This window comes from Eurytemora carolleeae, unplaced genomic scaffold, assembly GCF_000591075.1.
Source record: "Eurytemora carolleeae unplaced genomic scaffold, Eaff_2.0 scaffold13, whole genome shotgun sequence".
Lineage (NCBI taxonomy): Eukaryota > Metazoa > Arthropoda > Copepoda > Calanoida > Temoridae > Eurytemora > Eurytemora carolleeae.
The window spans coordinates 658658-682226 of record NW_019402181.1 but is presented as its reverse complement, the minus strand read 5'-3'; the positions used below and the strand labels follow the sequence as shown (position 1 = coordinate 682226).

At 34.5% G+C, this 23569-nt stretch overlaps 2 protein-coding genes across 2 annotated transcripts in view; both read right to left on the bottom strand.

Annotated features, from left to right (window-relative positions):
* Positions 1-9967, bottom strand: part of LOC111718138 (nucleoporin SEH1-A) — an 11462-nt gene extending 1495 nt beyond the window's left edge. Inside the window, exons 1-9 of the mRNA XM_023493649.1 lie at positions 9885-9967; positions 9295-9390; positions 8559-8663; positions 7677-7792; positions 6696-6786; positions 1571-1627; positions 1093-1194; positions 654-765; positions 38-127 (exon numbers count right to left, since the gene is read on the bottom strand). Coding sequence (XP_023349417.1) covers positions 38-127; positions 654-765; positions 1093-1194; positions 1571-1627; positions 6696-6786; positions 7677-7792; positions 8559-8663; positions 9295-9390; positions 9885-9899 — 784 coding nt within the window. The 5' untranslated portion in view covers positions 9900-9967. The remainder of the gene's footprint in view (positions 1-37; positions 128-653; positions 766-1092; positions 1195-1570; positions 1628-6695; positions 6787-7676; positions 7793-8558; positions 8664-9294; positions 9391-9884) is intronic.
* On the bottom strand, positions 9912-23381 carry LOC111718140 (calcium-binding mitochondrial carrier protein Aralar1). The gene is made up of 25 exons (XM_023493651.1): positions 23360-23381; positions 22695-22775; positions 22482-22536; positions 22134-22229; positions 21716-21794; positions 21385-21424; positions 21037-21112; positions 20495-20586; positions 19814-19902; positions 19389-19428; positions 18960-19040; positions 17984-18108; positions 17718-17766; positions 17062-17188; positions 16093-16220; positions 15626-15667; positions 15241-15289; positions 14522-14620; positions 14341-14422; positions 13204-13330; positions 12798-12881; positions 12398-12507; positions 11887-12002; positions 11161-11379; positions 9912-10659 (listed from the first exon to the last, which is right to left on the bottom strand). The coding sequence occupies exons 1-25, from the start codon at positions 23364-23366 to the stop codon at positions 10644-10646; spliced, it is 2109 nt and encodes a 702-aa protein (XP_023349419.1). The 5' UTR covers positions 23367-23381; the 3' UTR covers positions 9912-10643.
* Between the last annotated feature and the right edge of the window lie 188 nt (positions 23382-23569).

The following is a 23569-nucleotide window of genomic DNA, read 5'->3' as shown; positions in this document are numbered from 1 at the left end:
TCGCAGCAGGGCGACCAAATTTAAGACATGCTTTTACCTGGCTCGTCTTTAGAGTCTCCATGAATAGGTTTAAGTGTGATAATTCTAAGATCTTTGCTTCCTACAGCCAGCACATGATAGGACCGGCCTATACCCACGGGTCAATAAATCTTTTCATATTTTTAGAAGGAAAATTACTCCTTGTAGTGTCATATAAACAAGAAAGGTGCAAGTAACTTCCGCAAAGAAACCGCAAATGAAAGTAAACAATTTAAAGGAACAAAAAGATTGATATCTAATTTACACTTGATCAGAAACAGCTTTCATGGGAAACGTTGTCAATCGATCATTGCCATCCCTGTATGGTGGGTCACTTGAAATTATGCCAAATTAAAGTCCCTTGAAGGCAAAAAAAATTCTACTGTAGGTTAGGGAGCATCAAAAGGTTTGATTTAAGAACTAATAAGCTGATAAACTTTTTTTTTTTAAATCCACAATTCCATAAAGCTAAATCTCAATCTGAAATAATAACTCCAATATATTTGAACAATACTCAAGAACAAATGTCCGTCTTTATGAATGTTTATTGTTTAACCCCAAGTTCCGATTGTTTTAAACAACATTCAGATTTCTTGGGTTTGGAATTACATAAGATAGATTTTAATTTCCCCTCCCTATATTAGGAGCGAAGGCTATATCGTGTACAGGATCTGTAATGTTACTAAATGTTTCCACTTTCTTCCACTGTCGAGCATTTTCTGTATATTCGTACACAGAAACCATTCCCTGTAAAGTAGTACATACAATGATAACTAATAAACATCAGAGATTACGTAGAATTGAAAATAAAACTAATCATGTTATTTGGAAATATGATAACAAATTGTGAAATGAAACAAAACTAGAGTCAGTTGTTGAGAAGGGTACATTTTTATACAATAAACCCCCCCCCCCTTGGCCAGTAAATGATTTTCCAATATTAAAGAGTTTATAGATTAAAGAAAAGTTTGACTTTTAATTCAAAATTTCTTTTTACCCATAAAAATCATTCATTTGCCTTAATTTAGAAAGTAGTGTGCATTTCGAGAAAAATATATACCCCTGATTATCTACCTGGGAAGGTCCTGTGGAAGCTGACTCATCTGACCCAACAGCCAGCATGGGAGGATGTAGACGGGATAGAGAAGGGTTCCAGGAGATACAAGAGCAAGGAATCTAGTGGAATCAATATTAGAGGATAGAGAAGGGTTCCAGGAGATACAAGAGCAAGGAATCTAGTGGAATCAATATTAGAGGATAGAGAGGGGTTCCAGGAGATACAAGAGCAAGGAATCTAGTGGAAACAATATTAGAGAGTTCATTTGAATCAAGAATAGTATAAGGATATCACAGGATTCCAGATCAAAAAAAAAACTTTATTTGTAGAGATTATTAGCCTGTTAGGGGGTTTTATAGAACTTATTATGATTAGAATTTGTCGTTAAGCTTTTGGAGATATATATTTTTCTTATTAACAGAACCACACACAAAAAATAGTTAAAGAAGGATAAATTAATTAATCACTAAATCAAATGTATAAATAAAAACTTACTTTACAATGTATTTCATGTTGTAGACTCCACTGCGACAGATTCATGACATCAGGGGCCTAAAACACAACAAATTTTACTTTTAAAAAACATTTTAAATCAATTTAATCAGGCGTAAATCTGAAATCAGGGATGTATATTTTCTCGAAAATTCATCCCCTCCCCCTTTTAAATATTATTTTTTCCCCGAAGTTATTTAGGGTTTTCTAAGGTTTTAGTCGCTAAATTTGGGAAAAATTGATCTATAAGGGGAAGTCCAATAACTTTTGGTTAAAAAGTATCGAAAATAAGGAAAAAAGTGTCCGTTTTATCTCATTTTTTCATTTTCCCCCCAAATCATCAAAAATCACCATAATTTAAAAAAAAAATATACACCCCTGTCTAAAAAGAACCCAATGTATCGCCACCCCACTCATAGATCTAGGTTCTTTTCGCTGCTGCTGTCTCATCTCCTCTTACCCTCCAGGATTTTGTTTATTGTTGAATAATCCTCAGGAACCCATGTAGAGTTATAATGAGGAAGTCTTTAAAGACTTGGAGTTGCTGATGATGGTTCTGATAGACTTTGTAACTGGTAATCTAGCATCAGCATCTCACGGATACTGTCTGAATTTGTCATAGCTTCTCTTGAAGATATTTACTGTAGTCGACTGTTTAACTTCTTGTGGGATAGAGTTCCATTTTCTTGGAATTCTCAAGCTGAAGAAATTGTTCCTGATACTGGTCCTGGAGATTTGTATTTCCAAGTTCAAAGGGTCATTAGCCATTCTTGTCACTCTGTTGTGGTTGATTTTTCTAAACCATGTTGCAGGGTTGACATCACAGAATCCATGAATTATTTTAAATGTCTGAATCATGTCGGCCCGCTCACGCCTTTCTTCAAGTGAAAGCAACTTCAACTCAATCAGTTTCTCCATATATGTTTTTCCAGTAAGTCCTGATATCATTTGAACAGCTCTTTTCTGAAACAAAGTCTAAACAATTTGAGTCAGCCTCTGTCCAGGGTGACCAAGCTGCTGTACAATATTCTAGGTGGGGTCGCGCGACATAGGTTTTGTAGAGTTTTACAAAAACATAACGATCTCTGTAATGAAAAGCACGGGAGATGGAACCTAGGATGATATTTGCTTTTCTGGCAGCTTCAGAGCATTGGCTAGCTGGCTTCAATGATTTATTGATTAAAACACCAAGATCTTTTTCCTCATCTGATTCAGTTAATTTGATACCATTCATATAGTACTCATGTCCTGGGTTATTTTTACCAACATGGAGAATTTTGCATTTTGACTCATTGAATTTCATACTCCATTTATCTGCCCAAGTACAGAGTGAATTTAAACAGTTTTGGAGTGCGTCCTTGTCAGCATCTGTGTTCATAACCTGACCAAGCTTTGTATCATCTGCAAACTTATTGAGCACACTTATGTTCAAGGCACTTGTATCGATGTCATTTATAAAGATAATGAATAGGAGAGGTCCTAATACGCTCCCCTTGGTACCCCTGAGAGTACCAGTATCCATTCTGAAAACTCACCGTTCAAAACAACTCGTTGTTTTCTATTTGAAAGCCAACTACTTATCCATTTTAAAATGTCACCTTGAATTCCATAGGATTTCAGTTTATATAAGAGTTTAGTATGGGAAACTTTATCAAAGGCTTTGGCAAAATCTAAATATACAATATCCATGTCGTTTCCAGCATCCAGTTCCTTGGTGACCCTCTCAAAAAACTCTAATAGATTAGTAAGGCAAGATCTTTTTCTCATGAATCCGTGCTGTGAGCTATTAATCAGACAATTATCATACAGGTGCTGTGTTACTTTGTCTTTAATGATGGACTCTAAAAGCTTACATGGGATTGAAGTCAAAGACACTGGTCTGTAATTTCCTGGATTAGATTTTGGGCCCTTCTTAAATATTGGAGTAATGTTGCCACACTTCCAATCAGCTGGCACTTCACCAGCCTGAAGAGACCTGTTAAAAATTAATTCAAGTGGAACTGAAACCTGAGAGTTAAATGTTTGGAGAAATTTTGCTGAGATATTATCAGGCCCAGCAGCAGAGTTTGCTTTCAAACTGTTTATCTTTTTTACTATATCCCCTGCTGAGCTGTTTATTTCCGAAACTGGATCACCAAAAATTTGTTGATCAATGATAACTTGTGTTGCAGTTGGATCCGTGTCTGAGAAGACACTACCAAAGAAACTGTTAAGAATGTTTGCATTAGTTTTATTATCACTGACAAGCTTACCATCCTTTTTTCAGGGGCCCAACTCCAGCTCTAGAATTGGTTTTTGTCCGAATATAAGAATTAAAAGCCTTTTTGTTCTCCTTCATGGAAAGATTTTTTTCAAATTTGCGCTTTGCTTGTCGTATAGATTTTTTAACTTGTTTTTCACATTCCTTAAATCTTTCAAAGTCACTGTTGTCTTTAGATTTCATATAGGTGTTATACAGTCTTTGCTTTAACCTGACCAGTCTTAAAATGTTTCTATCCATCCAAGGAGGTTTATTATTCTGTCGTCTGCGCTTGTTTGGAATAAAACTATTCATACCTTGAGTAATTCGGTTTTTGAAGTATAGCAAACAATCTTCTGTCCCCTTGTCACTAAATTCACTTTCCCAGTTCACTGATGTTAAAAAGTCTGAAAAAGAATCAACATCACATTTGTTCCAGTCTGGAACATATTCCTTAGTTTGATTGAATGCAACATTTAACATTATATTAAGAGAAATAATAGAGTGGTCACTATTGCCCAAATTTCCAATAGGTTCAATGTTTATAATTCTTTCTGGCAAGTCTGTGAGGGCTAGATCAAGAATATTACCCCTAATGTGGGTTGGAAAGTCTATTATTTGATGAAGGAATCTTTCACTTAGTGTATCTACAAAAGGGCGACATTTATTATCACAAGAGTTGTTTGCCCAATCAATAGATGGATAGTTAAAATCTCCTATTATTAAGTTGTTCTTGCCCAGGGAACTAATTAATTCACAGAGTTCTGAGTTATTTATATTAGGAGAGCTCGGGGATCTGTACACTAAAGTGACATTTAAATCTTGGTTATTATCTGATAATACTTTGAATTGGCAGAATTGATTAAATGTATTCATATTGTCAGTTTGTAAAATAGTAATTCCATGTTTTACATATACTAATAACCCGCCTCCGATACCATTAGTAGTATCAGTGCGGTCACATCTTAGAGTCGATTCGATAAAATATCCTTCAAGTTGAAGGATAGAATTTGATATATCTTTATTAAGCCAGGTCTCAGTAATTAGGATGATATCAGGGTTTTGTTCTTTAACTAAAACTTCAAGATCATTAATCTTACTGATTAAACTTCTGGCATTCAGGTAAACTATATTTAGCGTTTGCTGGATGGACCCGGGGATCCCTCGTTGCTTCGCGGCCTTTTCCTCCTGTCCCCGTTTATCTTCCTGGTTTTTATCAGCTTTCTTTGACCTTTCGGTCCGATCACCTTCCACTCCCAGTTTAAAGATTCCTCGCTGTCCATGTCTCTGTTAAGCTTTTCAGCATCAGTTCTCATTTTAGCTTCTGTCTGGCGCTGTTTGTTTGTCAAGTCCGGTCCAATGCTAATATCTTTGTATTTGGTTTTAGATAAGTTCCGTGCAGATCTAAGAACTTCATCTCGGAGGTGTAGATTACGAAAGCCAACGATCATAGGTCTAGGTTTCACTTGATAGTTGATATTGTCCTTTTTCTCACCAATTCGTACAGTATACTTAACATCCTCATCAATTTTCACCTCACATCTTATAGCTTGTAGAATCTTTACGAGTTCATCATTGTCCCTATTCTTCCTATCTCCAGGTCTAGTGACACTAGGTTCTGGTTCTGGGAAGTTATGGATTATAAGATTCTCCTTCTTGCTCTCCCGTTCTTCTAGTTCCTTAAAGACAGCTTCATTATCTGTCCCAGGAGCAGCTTCACTAATCTTAGTCTGTTTCACTATCTTCAGCTCCTTAGTCAGTTCAATGCATGTTTCCTTGACAGCTACTATCTCATCTTTGTTGTGGTCGACATCTGTCTCCAACTGAATCATCCTTTTTTCTATGGCTATAACCTTTTTATTAAGGTTCAGAACAGCTGACCTGCAGCACTGACAGCTCCAACAGTGTGATGCATGTTTTTCAGCCATTATGATGATCAGCTTGTAGGTCTCCTCATCCAGAGTATCGGAGCAGCTAACATGAATCCAGAGTTCACACAGGGAACACTGCACTGCTTTATCATTAGCTTTAACATGTACTTTGCATATCATGCAAGGATATTGCTTCTTAGTTGGAGCCATTAAAGTTTGTAATCTTCAGGCAAAAATAAAACCTCGGCGGCAAGATTTTATTGTAATACAGGTACAATTTTGTGGATATTATCCACTGTCTTCCCTGTACTACACCAGACTACAAGGTTACAATAAAATATAAATCTATGGATGCCACCACTAGTCTTTATACTGTGATCTCTTAATGCCATATCTCTTGCCCTCTCCAATGTCATATCTATAGTTGTGTTATAATCCAAATAAATGCTCAGAAGATCCTAAGGCCTTCCTGTGTTATTATTGTATCGTTTCCTGGATCTATCCCCTACGGACCCATCTCTCTCTCTCTCTGATCTCAGTCCTGTGCGTGCTCGTGCTCCCACAGCGTGAGCCAGACCAGGTAGTTCATCTACTCCTCTTCTCCTACTCAGTTCCTATCCTGGACGTAGCCAAGCGACACTTGTCTAGGCAAAACTAGGAGGACTTCTTCAACCGGAGCAGATACCCAGGTGTGGAACTTGCGTGGTGGCAGCGGTATCGAATCCACCTCCGAGTACAAACCGTGTTCCATGCTCTGTCATGTCCCTAAAACTCAAAGCTCGTGACAAACTCCCAGCAGATGGCAACTGTCGCATTCAAGGCATTGAAAAATAATCTCTTCTCCTACCTCGAATATAACTATATGTTCCTCAAGGGCGGTACCTATGAAAACTGGACCTCGCTCAATTCAGCAAGGAACATAAAACGTTAAAAAGAAAACCATATCCAATAATTTATTATACTTTGTGAAAAGAGAGGTATCAATTAAACAGACCCTCCAAACCCCACAATAAATTACCTCATATATTCTAACAGTGCCGTCTGCTGAGCATGTAGCCAGGATTAAACCAAGATGTTTAGGTCCAAACTTCACATCTGTTACACTGGTTCTAAACAATCAGTTAACAAATAAAACAATGCTAATCTTAATGCTAATCTTAAATATTTATCAATCTCTCAATGGCCAACACTTTAGCCTAGTCTTTTGACAAGGAAGTATATTTTCTTTAACATAGTTTGAACGGCAAAATATTTACCTAAACGTTGCCAATAAGAAATGCCTTGTCTAATGTCTATGCACCAATATCAATGAAGTAGCGGAATTGACATTTTTTCTGTCCATGCATTGGAGGAAGTATATTTTCGAACAAAAATCATTGGTAACATGCAACGCTTCACACTTTTTGTTGGTTTTGATTCAGATTTAAAGNGGTGATAAATGAGACCTAAAGATTTTTTTAAAGTTTAACCGAGTGCTATCAACTTCAAATTACATATATTTGAATTTTATTCAAATGTTGAGGAAAAATTTGTGAAAATTACAAGAAAATTGAGATTGGAGCTGTTATTTAGAAATTGTTGTTATTATTATTATTATTCAATGAAATAGGGGTCGGCGCTCCTAGCCGCCAAGACATATCCATGGGCTGACCGAACTGGTTACCCTAGGGAGCAGACTTACACTAGGCAATTTTTAATCTTACGATTAATCTCGATATCTATTATTTATATCCAATGTCATCCATTCATTTTAATTATCCTTGCAGGGTATGACTATTGACTAGTGACCTGCACTGGATATCGAAGGGGAATTAAATTAAGAGTGACGGTAAGTTTGCAAGATTAAAATTAAGTTCAATCCTGATCCCACCATTCGCCACACAAAAGTTTTGACTTCTTGTTTGCCGGGATAATGTATCACTTGTTTGACTAGATATAAAACTATTTAAACTAAAATTTAAATTAAAAATTCCCACAAAATTATGAATTTTCTCGCTACCTGGAGTCCACTAAGCTAGTTTTTCTAATCCAATGGTTTTGTCCAACTCCTGTTTTCTCGCCAGCAATCTCCTCCCAAACAGCAGCTGTTCGGTCAAATGAGCAGGTGGCAATAACCTGAAATAATAAATAGTCAAAGGAAATCAAACGAGAGAGGGGATATTTTTAATGCTCAATGGAAAAATATAAAAAATCGGACATCATAAGGCAAGTTTTTCCATCATTTTTGATACCTTTAACCCAATAATTCATTTGTTTTCCCCTTAACCCATTTATTTTCCCCTTCATCCATTTTTTTTTAAAATCCATTTATTTTCCCATTAAACCATTTATTTACCCCTTAAACCATTTATTTTCCCTTAAAACCATTCATTTTCCCCAAAAACCATTTATTTTCCCCTAAAACCATCTATTTTCCCCTTAAACCATTTATTTAATCCATTAAACCATTTATTTTCGCCTTAAACCATTTATTTCCCCTAAAACCATTTATTTTCCCCTAAAACCGTTTATTTATTTTCCCCTTAAACCATTTATTTAATCACTTAAACCATTTATTTTCCCCTGAACCATTTATTTTCCCCTTAAAACATTTATTTTCCCCTTAACCATTTATTTTCCCCTTAAACCATTTATTTGATCACTTAAACCATTTATTTTCCCCTTAACCATTTATTTTCCTCTTAAACCATTTATTTTCCCCTTAAACCATTTATTTAATCAATTAAACCATTTATTTTTCCCTAAAACCATTTATTTTTCCCTTAAACCATTTATCAGTAGGGAAAATATCTAGTGTAAAACAAAATGTAAATGGACAAAATGCACCACGAAACACAGATCCGAAAATATACCAGATAGGAAATAAAAACATCTGCATTACCTGACCGAATTCTGGATGAGCCCAGGTCACCTTCCAGACTGATCCATAGTGGGTCTTAAAGCTAGCACTGCAGCTCCAGGCACCTGTGTCATCCTGGTCCCAAATCTAAATCAATTCATCAATCAGTCTGTCAAGTATCATTTCAATCAATCAATCGCAAACTCGATCAAAAAATGTTTAGTGGCCTAACAACCCTTGGATCCCCGAGGAATTTTATTGGGAATATTACATTGGGAATATTTTATTGGGAATATTTTATTGGGAATATCTATTGGATATTCGGAATATCTTATTGGGAATATTATATTCGGAATATCTTATTGGGAATATTATATTCGGAATATCTTATTGGGAATATTATATTGGGAATTATCATTAAAAATAAGACGGTCTATGCTCATTGCAGACCTTTATGCCATTTATTAAGCGACTGACGATTTAAAAGAACCCAAATTTAAATACCAACCTTCAGAGATACCCTTTTAACCTTTAATTTAGTATAAACAAACACTGGAGAAAATTTAAAAGCTTTAAAGCTTTCCGACATAGAAAAACAAAAATATCTTCCGTATTGTTTCTCAGATAAAAGTTTGAAGGGTATAGCTGTGAATCAGACATGTAACTCTTTTAAAATGGAGGGCACGTGAAATTACGTCGACAGTCTTTCTTAGTTATCCTAACATTATTTTTAAAATCCGCCCTGGTGCTATTTTCAGGTCGTGACATGCTTGCTAACCTTGACATGCTGATCAGAAGAACAGGTCGCCATCCTCTTCCCGTAGAAATCATATGCAACATCGTGAATAAGGTCAGCGTGACCGGCTTTTATACTCTGAGGGTCAAAACTTGTTAGTTTCGAAGGTCAAAAATTATGAAAGAGCTCAGTTGGTCCCTTCCACTCTAGTGGAAAAATTTACCCCTTTGAATCAAATTAATAATTGTCTTTTGGTGAATTTCCAGCATATCTTCGACAGTAAACTTAAATCCTTAATTACTTTACACTGTGAAACACGACATTATTCATTGGACATAGCCCCATCCCAATCAAAAAAAAACAATCAGATATGAATTAATGTTTGTTTTAGATAAAACTTTAGTTGTAAAGTAGTCGTCATATTTATATATATTTACCCCGTCTTTACCCCCCCCCCCGAAAAAAAATAACACCTTAACCGTTTAATATAAAAAGAACCACGAAAAAAAAAATAATAAAACTGAATAGAGGAATTGAAATTTTTGCTCAATTTTCATAAATTAATTGGATATTGCAGATGTGCATTCTATTCAGAAATAAAATGCAGATTAAAAACAAAAAGTCCACCCTTCCTTTGTGACATACATTTTAATAGATTATCTGAAAACAAATTCATTTCTAAATATATTTTAAGACTACTTTGTGAAGACAAGAATTTAGACAGAATTTCTCAAATATTTCCAAATCGGCTATTTTCAAAGTTTCCGGCCTCGGTGCTCGGGCCCTAACGCAATCAAGTTGTGCGTGGAAAATGTTAAACTTGGAAAATTGTCGTTATGGAAATATTTAATTGGGAAGAAAATAGCAAACATTGACAGGAAGTTAGAGGTAACTGTATAACAAGTACTGAACAAGTAAACATTGCTTCTCTATGAAAATATATATATGTATACATATTACAGATCTCTAATTGTATGTAAATATATTTTATATATATCTATCTCTGTAAGTATGATCTAATTGTCCACTATAAACCGTACTGTACACAGTACAGTTTTTAGTGTACACTGTACAACTGGCGCATTTCAACGGGATATTTCATTTTACACTGAACATATGGTCCAACCCTGTACAATGTACATACATTTCTTTATAAGTAGGTAAAATACTTTACGAGGTTTAATAAAAATTTCAAGAATAGTTTAAGAAAATTTTAAATATTTACTTCACTTTTTCGTGAATTTGTCAGTTGATTATATTATAAAATTAGTTTGGACTACTGAAGACTATATTTGCATAATGGCGGCGCCAATATGTGGAAGGGTGGCGGTTGATGGTGATGGATAATGTCGATGAATATTGCTTTATCTCGGATATGCTTGATTCAACTTCTATGAGTGGCTAAACCTGAAAGAAAATGAAAGGTTGTTAAAAATATAATTACAAAAACCTTGGTTTAAAGGGGTCTTCGGGAAAAAATTAAAGGGTTATGGGGTGATATCGAAGATCGCTACTATTTTCACTTTTATCGGTTACGTATATATATTAGGAGAAAAGGGCTTAAAACGTCTCATACAGAAGAACGTAGAACCCGAACAAATTCACGGAGTTGAACTATTATCTCAGATCGTCAATATAGTTTGATTAAATCTAAAATTAATCATTTAGATATTACAACCTTTAAATGTCCAATTTTATTCGATGCATTCGTTTGTAGTTGATATTTCATAATATTTTTATTTTTTATATGAGATGTACTTTAAACGACGATTTTTTGGCCGCTAGATGTCTCAGCTCTCGATGTTTGAGGAATTTCGCTTGGAATAGACATCTAGCGGCAAAAAAAAATCTTCGTTTTTAAGTACATCACATATAAAAATAAAAATAAACCTATAAAAAAAGGAATACCTTGGGAGAAGCAGACCAAACTTAGATTCTACCCCGGCAAAGATGGGGCGGGCCACCTGGTACCCGCCTATATGCTCCGGATTACCGGAGGACATATCCATAGCACTAGCCACGCCCTCCGACACTGAACCGGAGGGACGACTGCCTCCGAAATCGATGTAGAAATATCTCTGCATTAATTCGTAGGTAACCAAGGTTACTCCGAACTGGGGAGAGCTCCTGAAATCAGAGTTTTAAAGGAATAGCTCACAACTAATATTTTTAGAATGAACTACCCCTATCTAACGCCCAGGGTACCAACATTTTAAATTGTCAAGAAGCATTTTTCTTATTTAACTTTTTCCTACAGGTCTATTCCCAAAATGTCAATTTAAGCTGAAAAGGAAAGACGTCTACACTGGTCAATGGCCACTTGGGAAAGATTAAAGAAGTTGCTATCAAGGTAAATGCCTTTGAGAAATTTTTAATTGATGAAGTAAATAATGTCTACACCCTTGTCTCTTGGTAAAAGTTTGCGATAAAAAAATAAAAATGCACCAAAATATAAAGAAACAAATCATGTTTTAGTTCATAATTCTTAGATTTTATTCAGACATAAAATTAGATAATTCAATTTATTAAAATTGTCACGGAAACTAAAGATACAAACCACATATTTGGAAAATAGACGAAACTGTCGGAGTGTGGTGGGGGGGATTGCCCTCAATAGATTTGTTTATTTTTAACCTGCACATTCTGGCGATGCTTCCTTTCCAGAAAGCCCTGAATCCCTCCTCAGCGTAGATTTTCCTGGCAGCGTCCATCACACCAGTATATGTTGTTTGACCGGCCCTAGCCACTACCTAGGATAGACCTAAGTTATAAGGATCAAATGACCTATCAACGATCAATTATGACTGAACCTGAGGTTGCAACTTAAGAATAGCGAAAGAAAAATTGAGCTAGATACGAATAGTAGAACTAAATATCTGGTGAGCTCAAGTGTGCTACAACAATTCTTAAATAGCCATACCTAGTGTGACTAATTCCTTGCGTCCAACCTCTTCGAACTAGATTTAAAGATTAGTGAGAGGAAGATATAAACTGCGTAAACGTAGTTGAATCCCTTTTTTGCGCCGGTACAAGTTGAGTATTTTGGTTAACTAGCCTTTGTCGTTTTTCCGCTTCTCACGATTTATAAAACTTGGTCCCTGGCCTGGGTAGAATAAGGAAACGAAAAAACCTCTATCATCGCTACCTGCAATCTTGTTTTGATGACGTCAGCAGGCGTAACCAAACTTGCTGCAGGCATACCAGCAATAGCTCCAGCAGTCAGCAGGGATAGCGGGGAATTGTATCCATTCTCATCTTAAATATTTATTCTTTTATTTCTGGATTTATGACATTATCTTATATATAGATTAATTGGTTGATGATCTATCTGATTTTTGGATTAAATAATTTTTTAATTATTTCGTATATGGACAATTTATTTAGGGAGTTATTTCTTAATGGATTTAATGATTTAATTGATAGGTTTATGGATTATTATCGTCATGGATTTGATGATTTATGAATAAAAAGGTTGCTTGAAAAATGAACAAATTAATGGTTAAGATAAACAATATGTTGATTGATTGATTGATTGTTCTGTTTACCTGCAAAGGCTGGTTTAAGATGCGCGTATGCCGGGAAGTAGATTGCAGAGAAAGGAATATCTCTCAAAAAGCAGGCCCTTGATCCTATAATAATACAAAAATACGTTATTAAAGCATTGATTTTAAAATAATTTTGATCAGAGTCAATACTAAAAAAGGGTAAATGTCATTTCATTAAAATATTTTTCACTTCCTTTTGCAAAACAGAAAGTTTCACAAAGGAATGAGTGCTCTTCGCAGATTGCAACCTGGTGTAGCAGACCTAAGATATTAAAGGTTTAAGATAGATGGGCATTTGAAATTAGAGTTTGAGGTGAAAATTAAATAATAAAAAGTATCTTTCTCTTTCTACGCCCCCTCCCCCTTTTAGGGAACTCCTCATTATCAATGAGGATTTAAAACTGACCTTTATAAAGACCGAAAAATCCAAGTTCACGAACTACTCCCATAGCGGAAACTTTAGAGCCGGCGGCCAGCTCTCCGGCTACCTGCAACCTGATCTTCACAATCTCCAGGGGGTTGGTGAACATCACCTACACATAGAAGAGGGTTGGGTGGATATCACGGATCATTTAAATGAAATAGAGGGGGATAGGGTTAGTGGCGAACAAGGAGCAAGTCATCTTAGGAGAGAGAAATTGTGAGCATTAGAGACAATGAAAGGGAAATACGGAGCGTTGAAGACGATGAAATGGAGATAGGGAGCATTAGAGACAATGAAAGGGAAATAAGGAGCATTAGAGACAATGAAAGGGAAATAGGGAGCATTAGAGACAATGAAAGGGAAATAGGGAGCATTGGATACAATGAAATAGAGACAGGGAGCATTAGAAAATGAAAGGGAAACAGGGAGCATTAGAGACAATGAAAGGTAAATAGGGAGCATTGGAGACCATGAAAGGGAAATAAGGAGCATTAGAGACAATGAAAGGGAAATAGGGAGCATTGGATACAATGAAATAGAGATAGGGAGCATTAGAGACAATGAAAGGGAAATAGGGAGCATTAGAGACAATGAAAGGGAAATAAAGAGCATTGGATACAATGAAATGGGGATAGGAAGCATTAGAGACAATGACAGGGAAATAGGGAGCGTTGGAGACGATGAAATGGAGATAAGGAGCATTCGAGACAATGAGAGGGAAATAGGGAGCGTTGGAGACGATGAAATGGAGATAGGGAGCATTAGAGACAATGAAAGGGAACTAGGGAACATTGGATACAATGAAATGGAGATAGGGAGAATTAAAGACAATGAAAGGGAAATAGGAAGCGTTGGAGACGATGAAAGGGAAATAGGAGCATTGGTAAGAAGGAGATGGAAAAATGGAGTATTGAAGTCTAGAAGAGGGGGATAATGTTTGTGGAGAATTATAAATAAGGAGCGGTTGAAAAAGTTTGGGGAGTTCAAGGAGAACTAATGAAAGGAAAGTAGTGTCTGTAGAAAACAAGGAGTTTTATAACCAAGGAATGGAGTGGGGTTGTTGTTGTTGTAGAACAAGGCGTACAATTACTGAAGAGTGGAACGCTCCGCCTTTCATACCTGTGATCCGCCCCCGCATGCACCCGCCAAACACTCCGCCCAAAGAGGTAGATGTCCGCCATTTGCAGTTTTTAGTTTGTCTCTAAGAACAGATATAATTATTAAATAATGAAACAAAAAAATTATTTTTTTCTGACGATTAATTTTTGTTAGTTTTTCTTGAAAAATTGAATTTTCGTACCTTGCAAAATCATTCATGGTGAGTTTTATAGCTTTTTCAGGGGCAACTCCCATTAGTTGAGGAACTAGGCCTCGATATAGACCAGTAAATCCTTCATGTCTAACCATTAAAATCGGTCAATCAATCGATCAATCATTCAATCAATCAATAATAAATCAATCAATCAATTATTTGTAATCTTAATATTATTATCGTTGTTTTGAATCCAGCTTGCAATCTATAATCAAAGTACTATTTTGATCGATTACGTAAATGAATGATCAATTCACAAATAAACATTTTTTTTAACAATAAGTTGATGATAATTTAAGAAACTTGTTTAATATAAATTAAATCAAAATAAACAATGAATAAACTAGTCAATCGATCAATCGATCAATTGATCGTAAACTAAACCTATTTAACCAATCAAACATGTCAATCAACAACTTATTTAATAAATTAACAAGTCAACCAACAACTTATTTAATCAATTAACGAATCAACCAACAACTTATTTAGTCAATCAACAAATCAATCAATTAACAAGTCAACCAACAACTTATTCAATCAATCAATTAACAAGTCAACCAACAAATTATTTAATCAATCAACAAATCAATCAAGTAATAAGTCATTCGATGATCAGATCTTTCTTATCAGTTCGTCACTCAATTAACCATTCCATCAATCAGTCACTTCATTAATCAATAGATCAATCATTAATCATCTTTAATTACCTGAGCACCTTCTTGAAGCAATCGAAACTATTTCTGTACATTAGCTCTCCTAAACATAAGATTATATTACTAAGAGATTTAAAAATAAAACTATTTTTATACATTAGCTCTCATAAAAATAAGATTATATTACTAAGAGATTTAAAAATATAAAAAAAATCTTGAAAACTAAAGAGGGTAAACCCAAATTGAAACAGGTTTTCTAAACTCAATGTTAGAGTAGATTTTAGGATCATAAATCAACTCCACATTAAAATCTAGAATGATACAGAGATCAGAAAATTGTATTTCGTCAAAACACTTCTTTATTTTGTTATTTTTCCGGAAATTTTTCAGAAACTGATTTCAGTTTGCGTGAAAAAGAAAACAAATTTAGAAAGGTTACCTATATATGAGCCAGTACGCTGATTTTGCATCCTAGTTTTTACTACAAACAGAAACCATTGAACAAACTTAACTAATTTACTTTCTTTATTTTCTTTATTTAACACGGTTCGATATTTTTTGTAATATTTTATACTTGAACGGAATTTGTTGCTTAATGTATAATGTATCTTTAAATCTTAAATATTCTCAAATTGAAAAAGCAGAATATTTTTTGAGGAGATTATATTTTCTTAAAAAATCATATCCCCCCCCCCTGAAAAAATCGATTTTCCCCTAGAAGTTAAGCATTTTGCTGAATTGGGAAAATAAATGTCTTCGTTGAGGGGGGAATTTTTTTTTTTGGGGGGGGGGGAGTTATTTAAAAAGATGAAAAACTTTCCTTTTTATGTCCAATTTTTCATTTCCCCACAAAATTTATCAAAATCATTTTTAAATGATTTAATAGAATATTTTTATCAATGATTCCTAAATCAATTGGATAAACAGCAGTAGCTCCACAAGCACCAGCAAAGGAACCAAGAGCAAACCTAATCACAGGGGACATTAGTTCCAAAACTAACACTTGGCTCAATTCTAACACTGAGTGTAATTGTCTCAAAACCAGGATATGTTCTAAAAACGCGACATGAGCTGAAATGCTGTAATTATTTCAAAATAGGGTTATGATCGTAAATGAAATCAAGAATCATTAAAAAATAGCTCTCACACCATATTATTAATTTAAAACTAAAATTTATTGTTTCAATATATAGTTTTAGCCATTTTTAATAAAATATGGTCTAATGTAAAGATAGATAAATGTTAGTTTTGGAACTAATATCCCCTGCAATATCAAAATAGTAATGATCGCTGAACTTTGGCTTTAGAAATATGTGCATTGTACATCCAGGGGCGTATTCAGGGGGGGGGGGCTTACATACAGGGAGGGGCATTGTACATCCAGGGGCGTATTCAGGGGGGGGCTTACATACAGGGAGGGGCATTGTACATCCAGGGGCGTATTCAGGGGGGGGCTTACATACAGGGAGGGGCATTGTACATCCAGGGGCGTATTCAGGGGGGGGGCGCTTCATACAGACGGCATGTACGATTCAAAGCAGTACCCATTAGAATTAGACCTTTATCTTATCAATATTGTGTGTGATATCTTGATAAATTTTAATTTTCTCCATTGTTTCTACGGCATCAGGATTCAATCCGTCAGAGATAAACCAAATGAACTTTATCAATTATCAAATGGAAAATCATGGATACCGTGATCATTCTTGATAATATAAAGCTCACAGGGGAACTGTTTTGAATCGGATATGCCAATCTTTAAATGAAGGATCACTTGAAAATACAATCACAGTCAATTTAAAATCAATTCTTAGTGTTTACCATTTTGTGGTAAAATATCTATTTAGTTCTATACTGTACTGTACTGTACTGTACTGTACTGTACTGTACTGTAGTTGTACCTGTTTCATGTACTGCTCTGGAGCAATTGCAGCGAAATCTTCGTACATAATCTTCTGGAATCCGTGCAATTTGTCGCAAATTTGAAAAAGCACATCAACCTCTGCAAAAAAAAAGAAGTAAAAGAAAGTCAATCTAAAAATGGTCCCGATATGAACCCACTGACTGTCACAAGAGGAGAGGGGACCGGAGCACCCTTAACTAAGCTTTCGGTGTGTACTGCAGTGATTTGCAGTATACTGACAGAAGGAAGAGTGAGTTTTAGTGGAGAGTTATAAGGGAGATGAGGGGGGATTGAAGGGGGTAGTACAGTGAAACTGGCGGGTGGCAGAGGCCAATTAATTAACAAATAATAAAACTTATCTTTCGTTTGAAATTTAATCATCGTTCCTTCACTAAGTCTATTAAAGGAAAAGCCCGAAACATCATTACATTTTCAAATTTTTTCAAATACAAAAATATGTAAAATTGGTATCAATCAAAGTATGCCTTACAGGGTGAGTTACATATATGCTGTGTTGAAAAAGTGACAATAGACTAGTTTAGCATCTAAAACATTAAACAAATAAATTTGAAGAAAAAAATTACAAAATAAATAAAATTATTAAATAAAAAAAATGATCTAAAGTTACCTAGAGGAGTGATTTGCGACATCATTTGAGCAGAATACAGAAAATCTTCCTGAAATATAATTTATATGTACGCTGATTTGTGCAGCAACAGGAAGAATTGAAATTAAAATAATTTATCTCTTTTTAAAGATAGAAATACAACAATAACTTCTTTTTGTTTTAAATTTTTAGATATTTTAAAGATTTAAAGAATAACATAGTGAATCGGACATGTGAATCGTTAAATGTACGGTCATTTAAAACTACACTTACAGTCCCTTTCTTACCTTCTTAATTTCAGCCATTCTGGACCCGTTGGAAGCGTTAAGATAAACCTTCTTGATCAGTTCCATATTAGAGAGAAGAGAGATGAAGGCGATAAAATAGGGATAAGACACTTGGTTCCCATCAGCTGAATTAGATTAGTTTGGTTTGGTGGAATTAGAATAAAAAGATCATTCTTTATGGGATAGTAGACAAATATAAAAAGAACATCTTTGGACCTAATGTGTTCCATAAAAAAGGTATTAGGTGTACTTTCTAATAGGTAACTTTAACCTAAGATAGCTTAGTTAATTGTTAAACAATCCCTTTAACACTCTAACCCGGAGTAACTAGCAAATTGGTAAACAATCCCTTTCACACTTTAACCCAAGGTAACTTATCAAATTGGTAAACAATCCCTTTAACACTTTAACCTATTGTAACTTATCAAATTGGTAAACAATCCCTTTCACACTCTAACCCGAGGTAACTTATCAAATTGTTAAACAAACAATCCCTGTAACACGTAACCTAAGGAACTTATCAAATTGTTAAACAAACAATCCCTGTAACACGTAACTTAAGGAACTTATCAAATTGATAAACAATCCCTGTAACACTTAACCTGTAGTAACTTATCAAATTGGTAAACAATCCCATCAACACTTTAACCTGAGGTAACTTATCATATTTGTGAACAATCCCATTAACACGTAGCCTAAGGAACTTATCAAATTGGTAAACAATCCCTTTAAAACAATAACCTGAGGTAACTTATCAAATTAATAAACAATCCCTTTAACACAATAACCTGAGGTAACTTATCAAATTTGTGAACAATCCCTTTAACAATTTTATTTGAGGTAACTTTTTTGATTGGTCAACAATCCTTTCACAATTTTACATGTGGCAACCTATCAAATTGGTGAACACTCCCTTTAATACTTTTACCTACTTGATAACTTTTCAATAGGTAAACAATCCTTTCAACAATTTTACCTGAGGCGACAGCTGCAAGATTTGATTTGACAGAATCGGTTAAAAGATGGCTTTTAATAGAAACCATAATATCCTCAAAATCTGATCAACCAAACAATCAATTATTTTTTTTACAATCTTACGTTTTACTGCAACATTTAAGATCTGACAAACGCATTTTAAAAAGAGTAAATTAACATTGAATTGTTGAAAAAAATCATCTAATCTTGCAAAAACTTCCCAGAGCGCAATGTTTATTTACTTTTATGCCAAGGGATTGTTAAGTCACATCATTTCCAACAAATTCCGGAAATCATTAGTCTGTATTTTGCACCAAGAACCGGTGAAAGAAATACATATTGAAATCATTTGAATAAGAAAATTTAATTTTCTGCTTATTTTCAAAGGTATAAAAATACTTTTATCATCAGATGAATGATTGGTGGTTTCCTTTTGCGCTGATGAACCCGGTTCCGTTTTTATCTTTAGCCTGTCGAGAGATACACCTTTTAACATTTTTACAGAATAAAAATGGGATTGTAAGATTTTTAAAAATTAAGAATTTTACGTTTTGCTGAATTTTCATTTGTAAATGACATTTATTATAATATTTTTTTGTTGAAAATATCCTTTTCTTAATTAAGCACAACATGAAAAATAAACTTTTTACATTGAGAGTAGAGAATAATAACTTCTTTGGAGTAATGAAAGAATCAAAATAAAATTTGAACAAAAAAATAAGTTACTCTTTGTAAATTAGGAAAAGATTTGTTTTTTAACTGTTAAAAAAAATATTTTTCGCAACGAAAATGTTTCATACTCGGAGAGGGGGGGGGTTGGCGTTACAATGAAGAAAGTTTAGGAGTGTAACTAGCCTTGAAAGCAACTGTTGCATATTCGTCGTGGAAATCATGAAGAAACTGAGAGAACTCACTGTAAGATATCTGACGACTCTTCTCCTTACCTAGAATTCGCATCAATATTTTTTTTTCGTTTTTTATTAGATATTCTAGGATTTTATAGCTTCTAAGAAGCTTCACAAAGTCTACAAAGGTTTGAGTAATTCAAAGTATAATTTTCTCTCAGTTTTCTTTTATAAAGTCATGAAAAATTTTGACTTTGCCAGAAGATAAAAACCTTTTGAGGATATTCTAGAATTTTTTAGACTTTAAGAAGCTTCACAAAGGTTTGAACGAGGCAAAATCCATCGTTCGTTAACGAACAATTTGAAAGTTTGTCTAGACGTAAATATTCCACCAGAGTCAAGAATTTGAATAATTTCATAAAAGCAAACTTTAAGATAATAGAATTTTGAAACATGTTAAGCTTCTCAGATTTTTGTAAAGTCTCCTGAAAGCCTAAATAACATTAGGCCGAATCTAAAGAATTTGAACCGCGTAACATGGTTGGTTCAGCTTGAAATTATATTAAGTGTTACGAGATTAGAGCCGGCGCACGCCCAATTGGAACCGGTTCAGCGACGCGGTTCACATTCTTTAAATTCGGCCTCTGAATGTTAAAAACCTAAAAATAAGGATTCCAGACAGTATCCTTACCAAAGTATAGTTTGATAAATTCACTATCGTAATTAAACGGTATTCTCTTGTGTATTGTTGTTTTAGAGATGATATCCACAAACTCATCAAAACTAGAAAAAAGTCGGTTTACATTTACATCACAACTATACAAAAAAGTCGGTTTACAATAACATCAAAACTGGAAACAAACATTTAGAATTTCATTACTAGAGAAAAAATGTATGCACAATTTGGTCAAAACTAGTCAGTTTGCATTTACACCAAAACAAGAAAAAAAATGTTCCTTGATTCCACCAAAATTATTTCTGGCATGTACACCAAAATATTGATGCATTTTCCACAACATTTCTTTAATTTTCCACAAAAAGTTCATTAATATCCTAAAACAAGAAAATAATACCGCTAAAATAGCCCGTTTACAATTTTCTCGGAAATGTAGATTGAAGGTCGGGTTTTGAATAATACCCGTCTAAACTCTACAGTTCTGTTTGTTTATCAATAACTTAAATTAAATTATTATATTCAAATTTTCTATCCATTACATAATATCTAAAATTTACCTCACAGAACCGTTCCCGTTTGTGTCGAATAACTGAAACGCAGTCTTGTAAAGAGCATCAGGAACACAAAGGTTACCTAAGAACGATACAATTTGTTGGAACACTAAAGTTACCCAAGAACAATACAATTTATTGGAACACAAAGGTTACCTATGAATTAAGTCATGTTTTTTTAAATACAAAATTATCCTAAGCTATTGAAAAAAATATTTTCTGGCCTCAAACTGTAATTTTCAACATATTTTAAGGTAAGTTACAGTTATTTCAAGGATAAGCTGATTTATTCATTCAAAAAAAGTAAATTTATTTGGGGGTTTTCATAATCATCCTTTAGAATTAAAAACTCACCTTCAAAAGTTTGGAACTCTTTAAAAGATATTCTACCCTCCTATATTGATCAAGTTATTCTTTTTATGAATAAGAATATCAACAATTATATCAGGCTTTCTTTGAGGCACTTTAAAAACCAATAATGGAAAGACATTTTTTTTGGTAGAAATCCATTAGTCGCTTTTTAGAAAATTATCGAAATTAGATTGAAAATTATCCATTTCCAAAAATATTCCCGTATACAGATGGGATTATATATTACTGGTGTGAAACTTTTAAATTGAGCACCGCTTAGAACTTCGTCGTGAGTCCCTTTAAAAGGAACTGTTCATGAAATAATTGATCTTTCCTTTGATTGGTCAAGCACGCCACAGAGCAAGTGAAGAGACTCTTTATTGTAATCTTTCTCCGGCAACAATCCCAGATATCTGAAAAGTCATTTTTTAAATTTCTACTTAGTCAACAAGGACTAGGTTCTCGACTATGGGATGTCTGGAAGGGTGGTCCAATCCCCCTCCCTGGAAATTGAACAACCTTTATTCAGTTGTAAAGATTTTAACAATTACAGAGGTGTACTCAGAGGGGGGCTACAGGGGCTCAGTCCCCCCCCCCCCTAGATCAGTAAAATCAAAGGTTTCCAGGGGATTTTCAGGCCCGAACACGAAAGGTATTAAGCCCCCCACCTGGAGTGCCCCCGCCCACTGGATAAGTTCATGAGCACGGTAACGCCCCTGAATAATTATAAATCAAGGGGTTAGCATTTATACCTGATCACAAAATCCTCGTCTGTCATGAACTTGTCTCCCTCCACGGTAAGACTGGCGTATTTGTCGAAGATTTCCTTGAGTTCTCCGGTACTCGCCCTGGATCAATTTATTCTGTAAGTGCTAACGTCGTTTTCCACACGTGAAATGAGCTGAGCTTATGGATTAATTAGAGCTTTCTCGTGAATTTTTTCAACTTTATGGCCTAATATGTTCGCTGTGACGCCAATTTGTTTTCCAAGGGGAGCATTTATATTTAAGCGCAGATTTGATACATTTAAAGTTCGTGACTTCAGTCGAAAACGTAATTAAAATTCTAAAAATTCATTTTTAAATTTCAAAGTCATTTACCTTTTAATATAGCCGCCGTGTGTCATGCTCTGACACGAAGCCGTTTTTAAAATTCCTAGAAAGAAATTCAATTAGCGGAGACTAGTCTATTTATAATTTTTATGTCATGTATAGAATAATGAGCAAAATAAAATTTGGGTCTAATTTATAGAACGCTAGAAAGAATTTACGGTTTACAGATATTTTTTGATCAGATCTTAAAGGAGCTTTAACCTGTGGTTTGAAGAAAGCTAGAAACTGAGTACGTGCTTCGTGGCTCCCCCATTCCACACATTAGGCCGGCCATACTTACACCTGCAAACGATAAAACCAAAATTACATAATATAATTTTGAAATATGATTAAAGGACTTAAATATCAGTTATCAGTCGAAATAAAATAAACTTGTAAATAAAGGGTTATACTTATAACAGTTGTTAAAAAAATTTAACGTTCAATATCTAACTAAAAACACAGAAACGTTTGAAATAAAAGAAAAAAGCTTTAAATTTTTGACTTCGCTATTGATATTTGGAGGGACGCTACGTCAAAAATTATATTATTGCTCTCCGTTCAGAACCTTTTTCTCAACTAAAGAATACTAGGAGTTTAAGTGGAATAAATCGATCTAATCCGAAAAAACCTTAAGCCGGCCCGAGAGCCATGAGCGACCCCAAAAATATAAACTAAAGGCACGGATCGAATCTCGATTCATTCCACTCCAACTCCTGTGTAGACACAAAACCAAATTACTTCATCAAGCCAGCGTAGAACTTTAAATATATCTGGATAATCCTGAAATTACGGCTATTGCTCGGTCAAAATAATATCCAAATATCTTATAACTTATCCGCTGCTCGGTTTTCTAAAAACTGAACCATACTGTACAGTATTCATACGTTTCATAACCGGTTTTCTTCACTACGTGCAATATTGGTAATGTTACAGATGCGCATTTTTCCTGAATTGCCGCGTAAGGATTTAACAGCCATTGAAAATACACACACACTATGGGGAATATTTCAAAATTACCTTCAAAACTTTTTAACAGATAAAAAAGCCAACATTAAAACAAACAACAGCTTTTTCAAAAATTGTTAGTGATATTT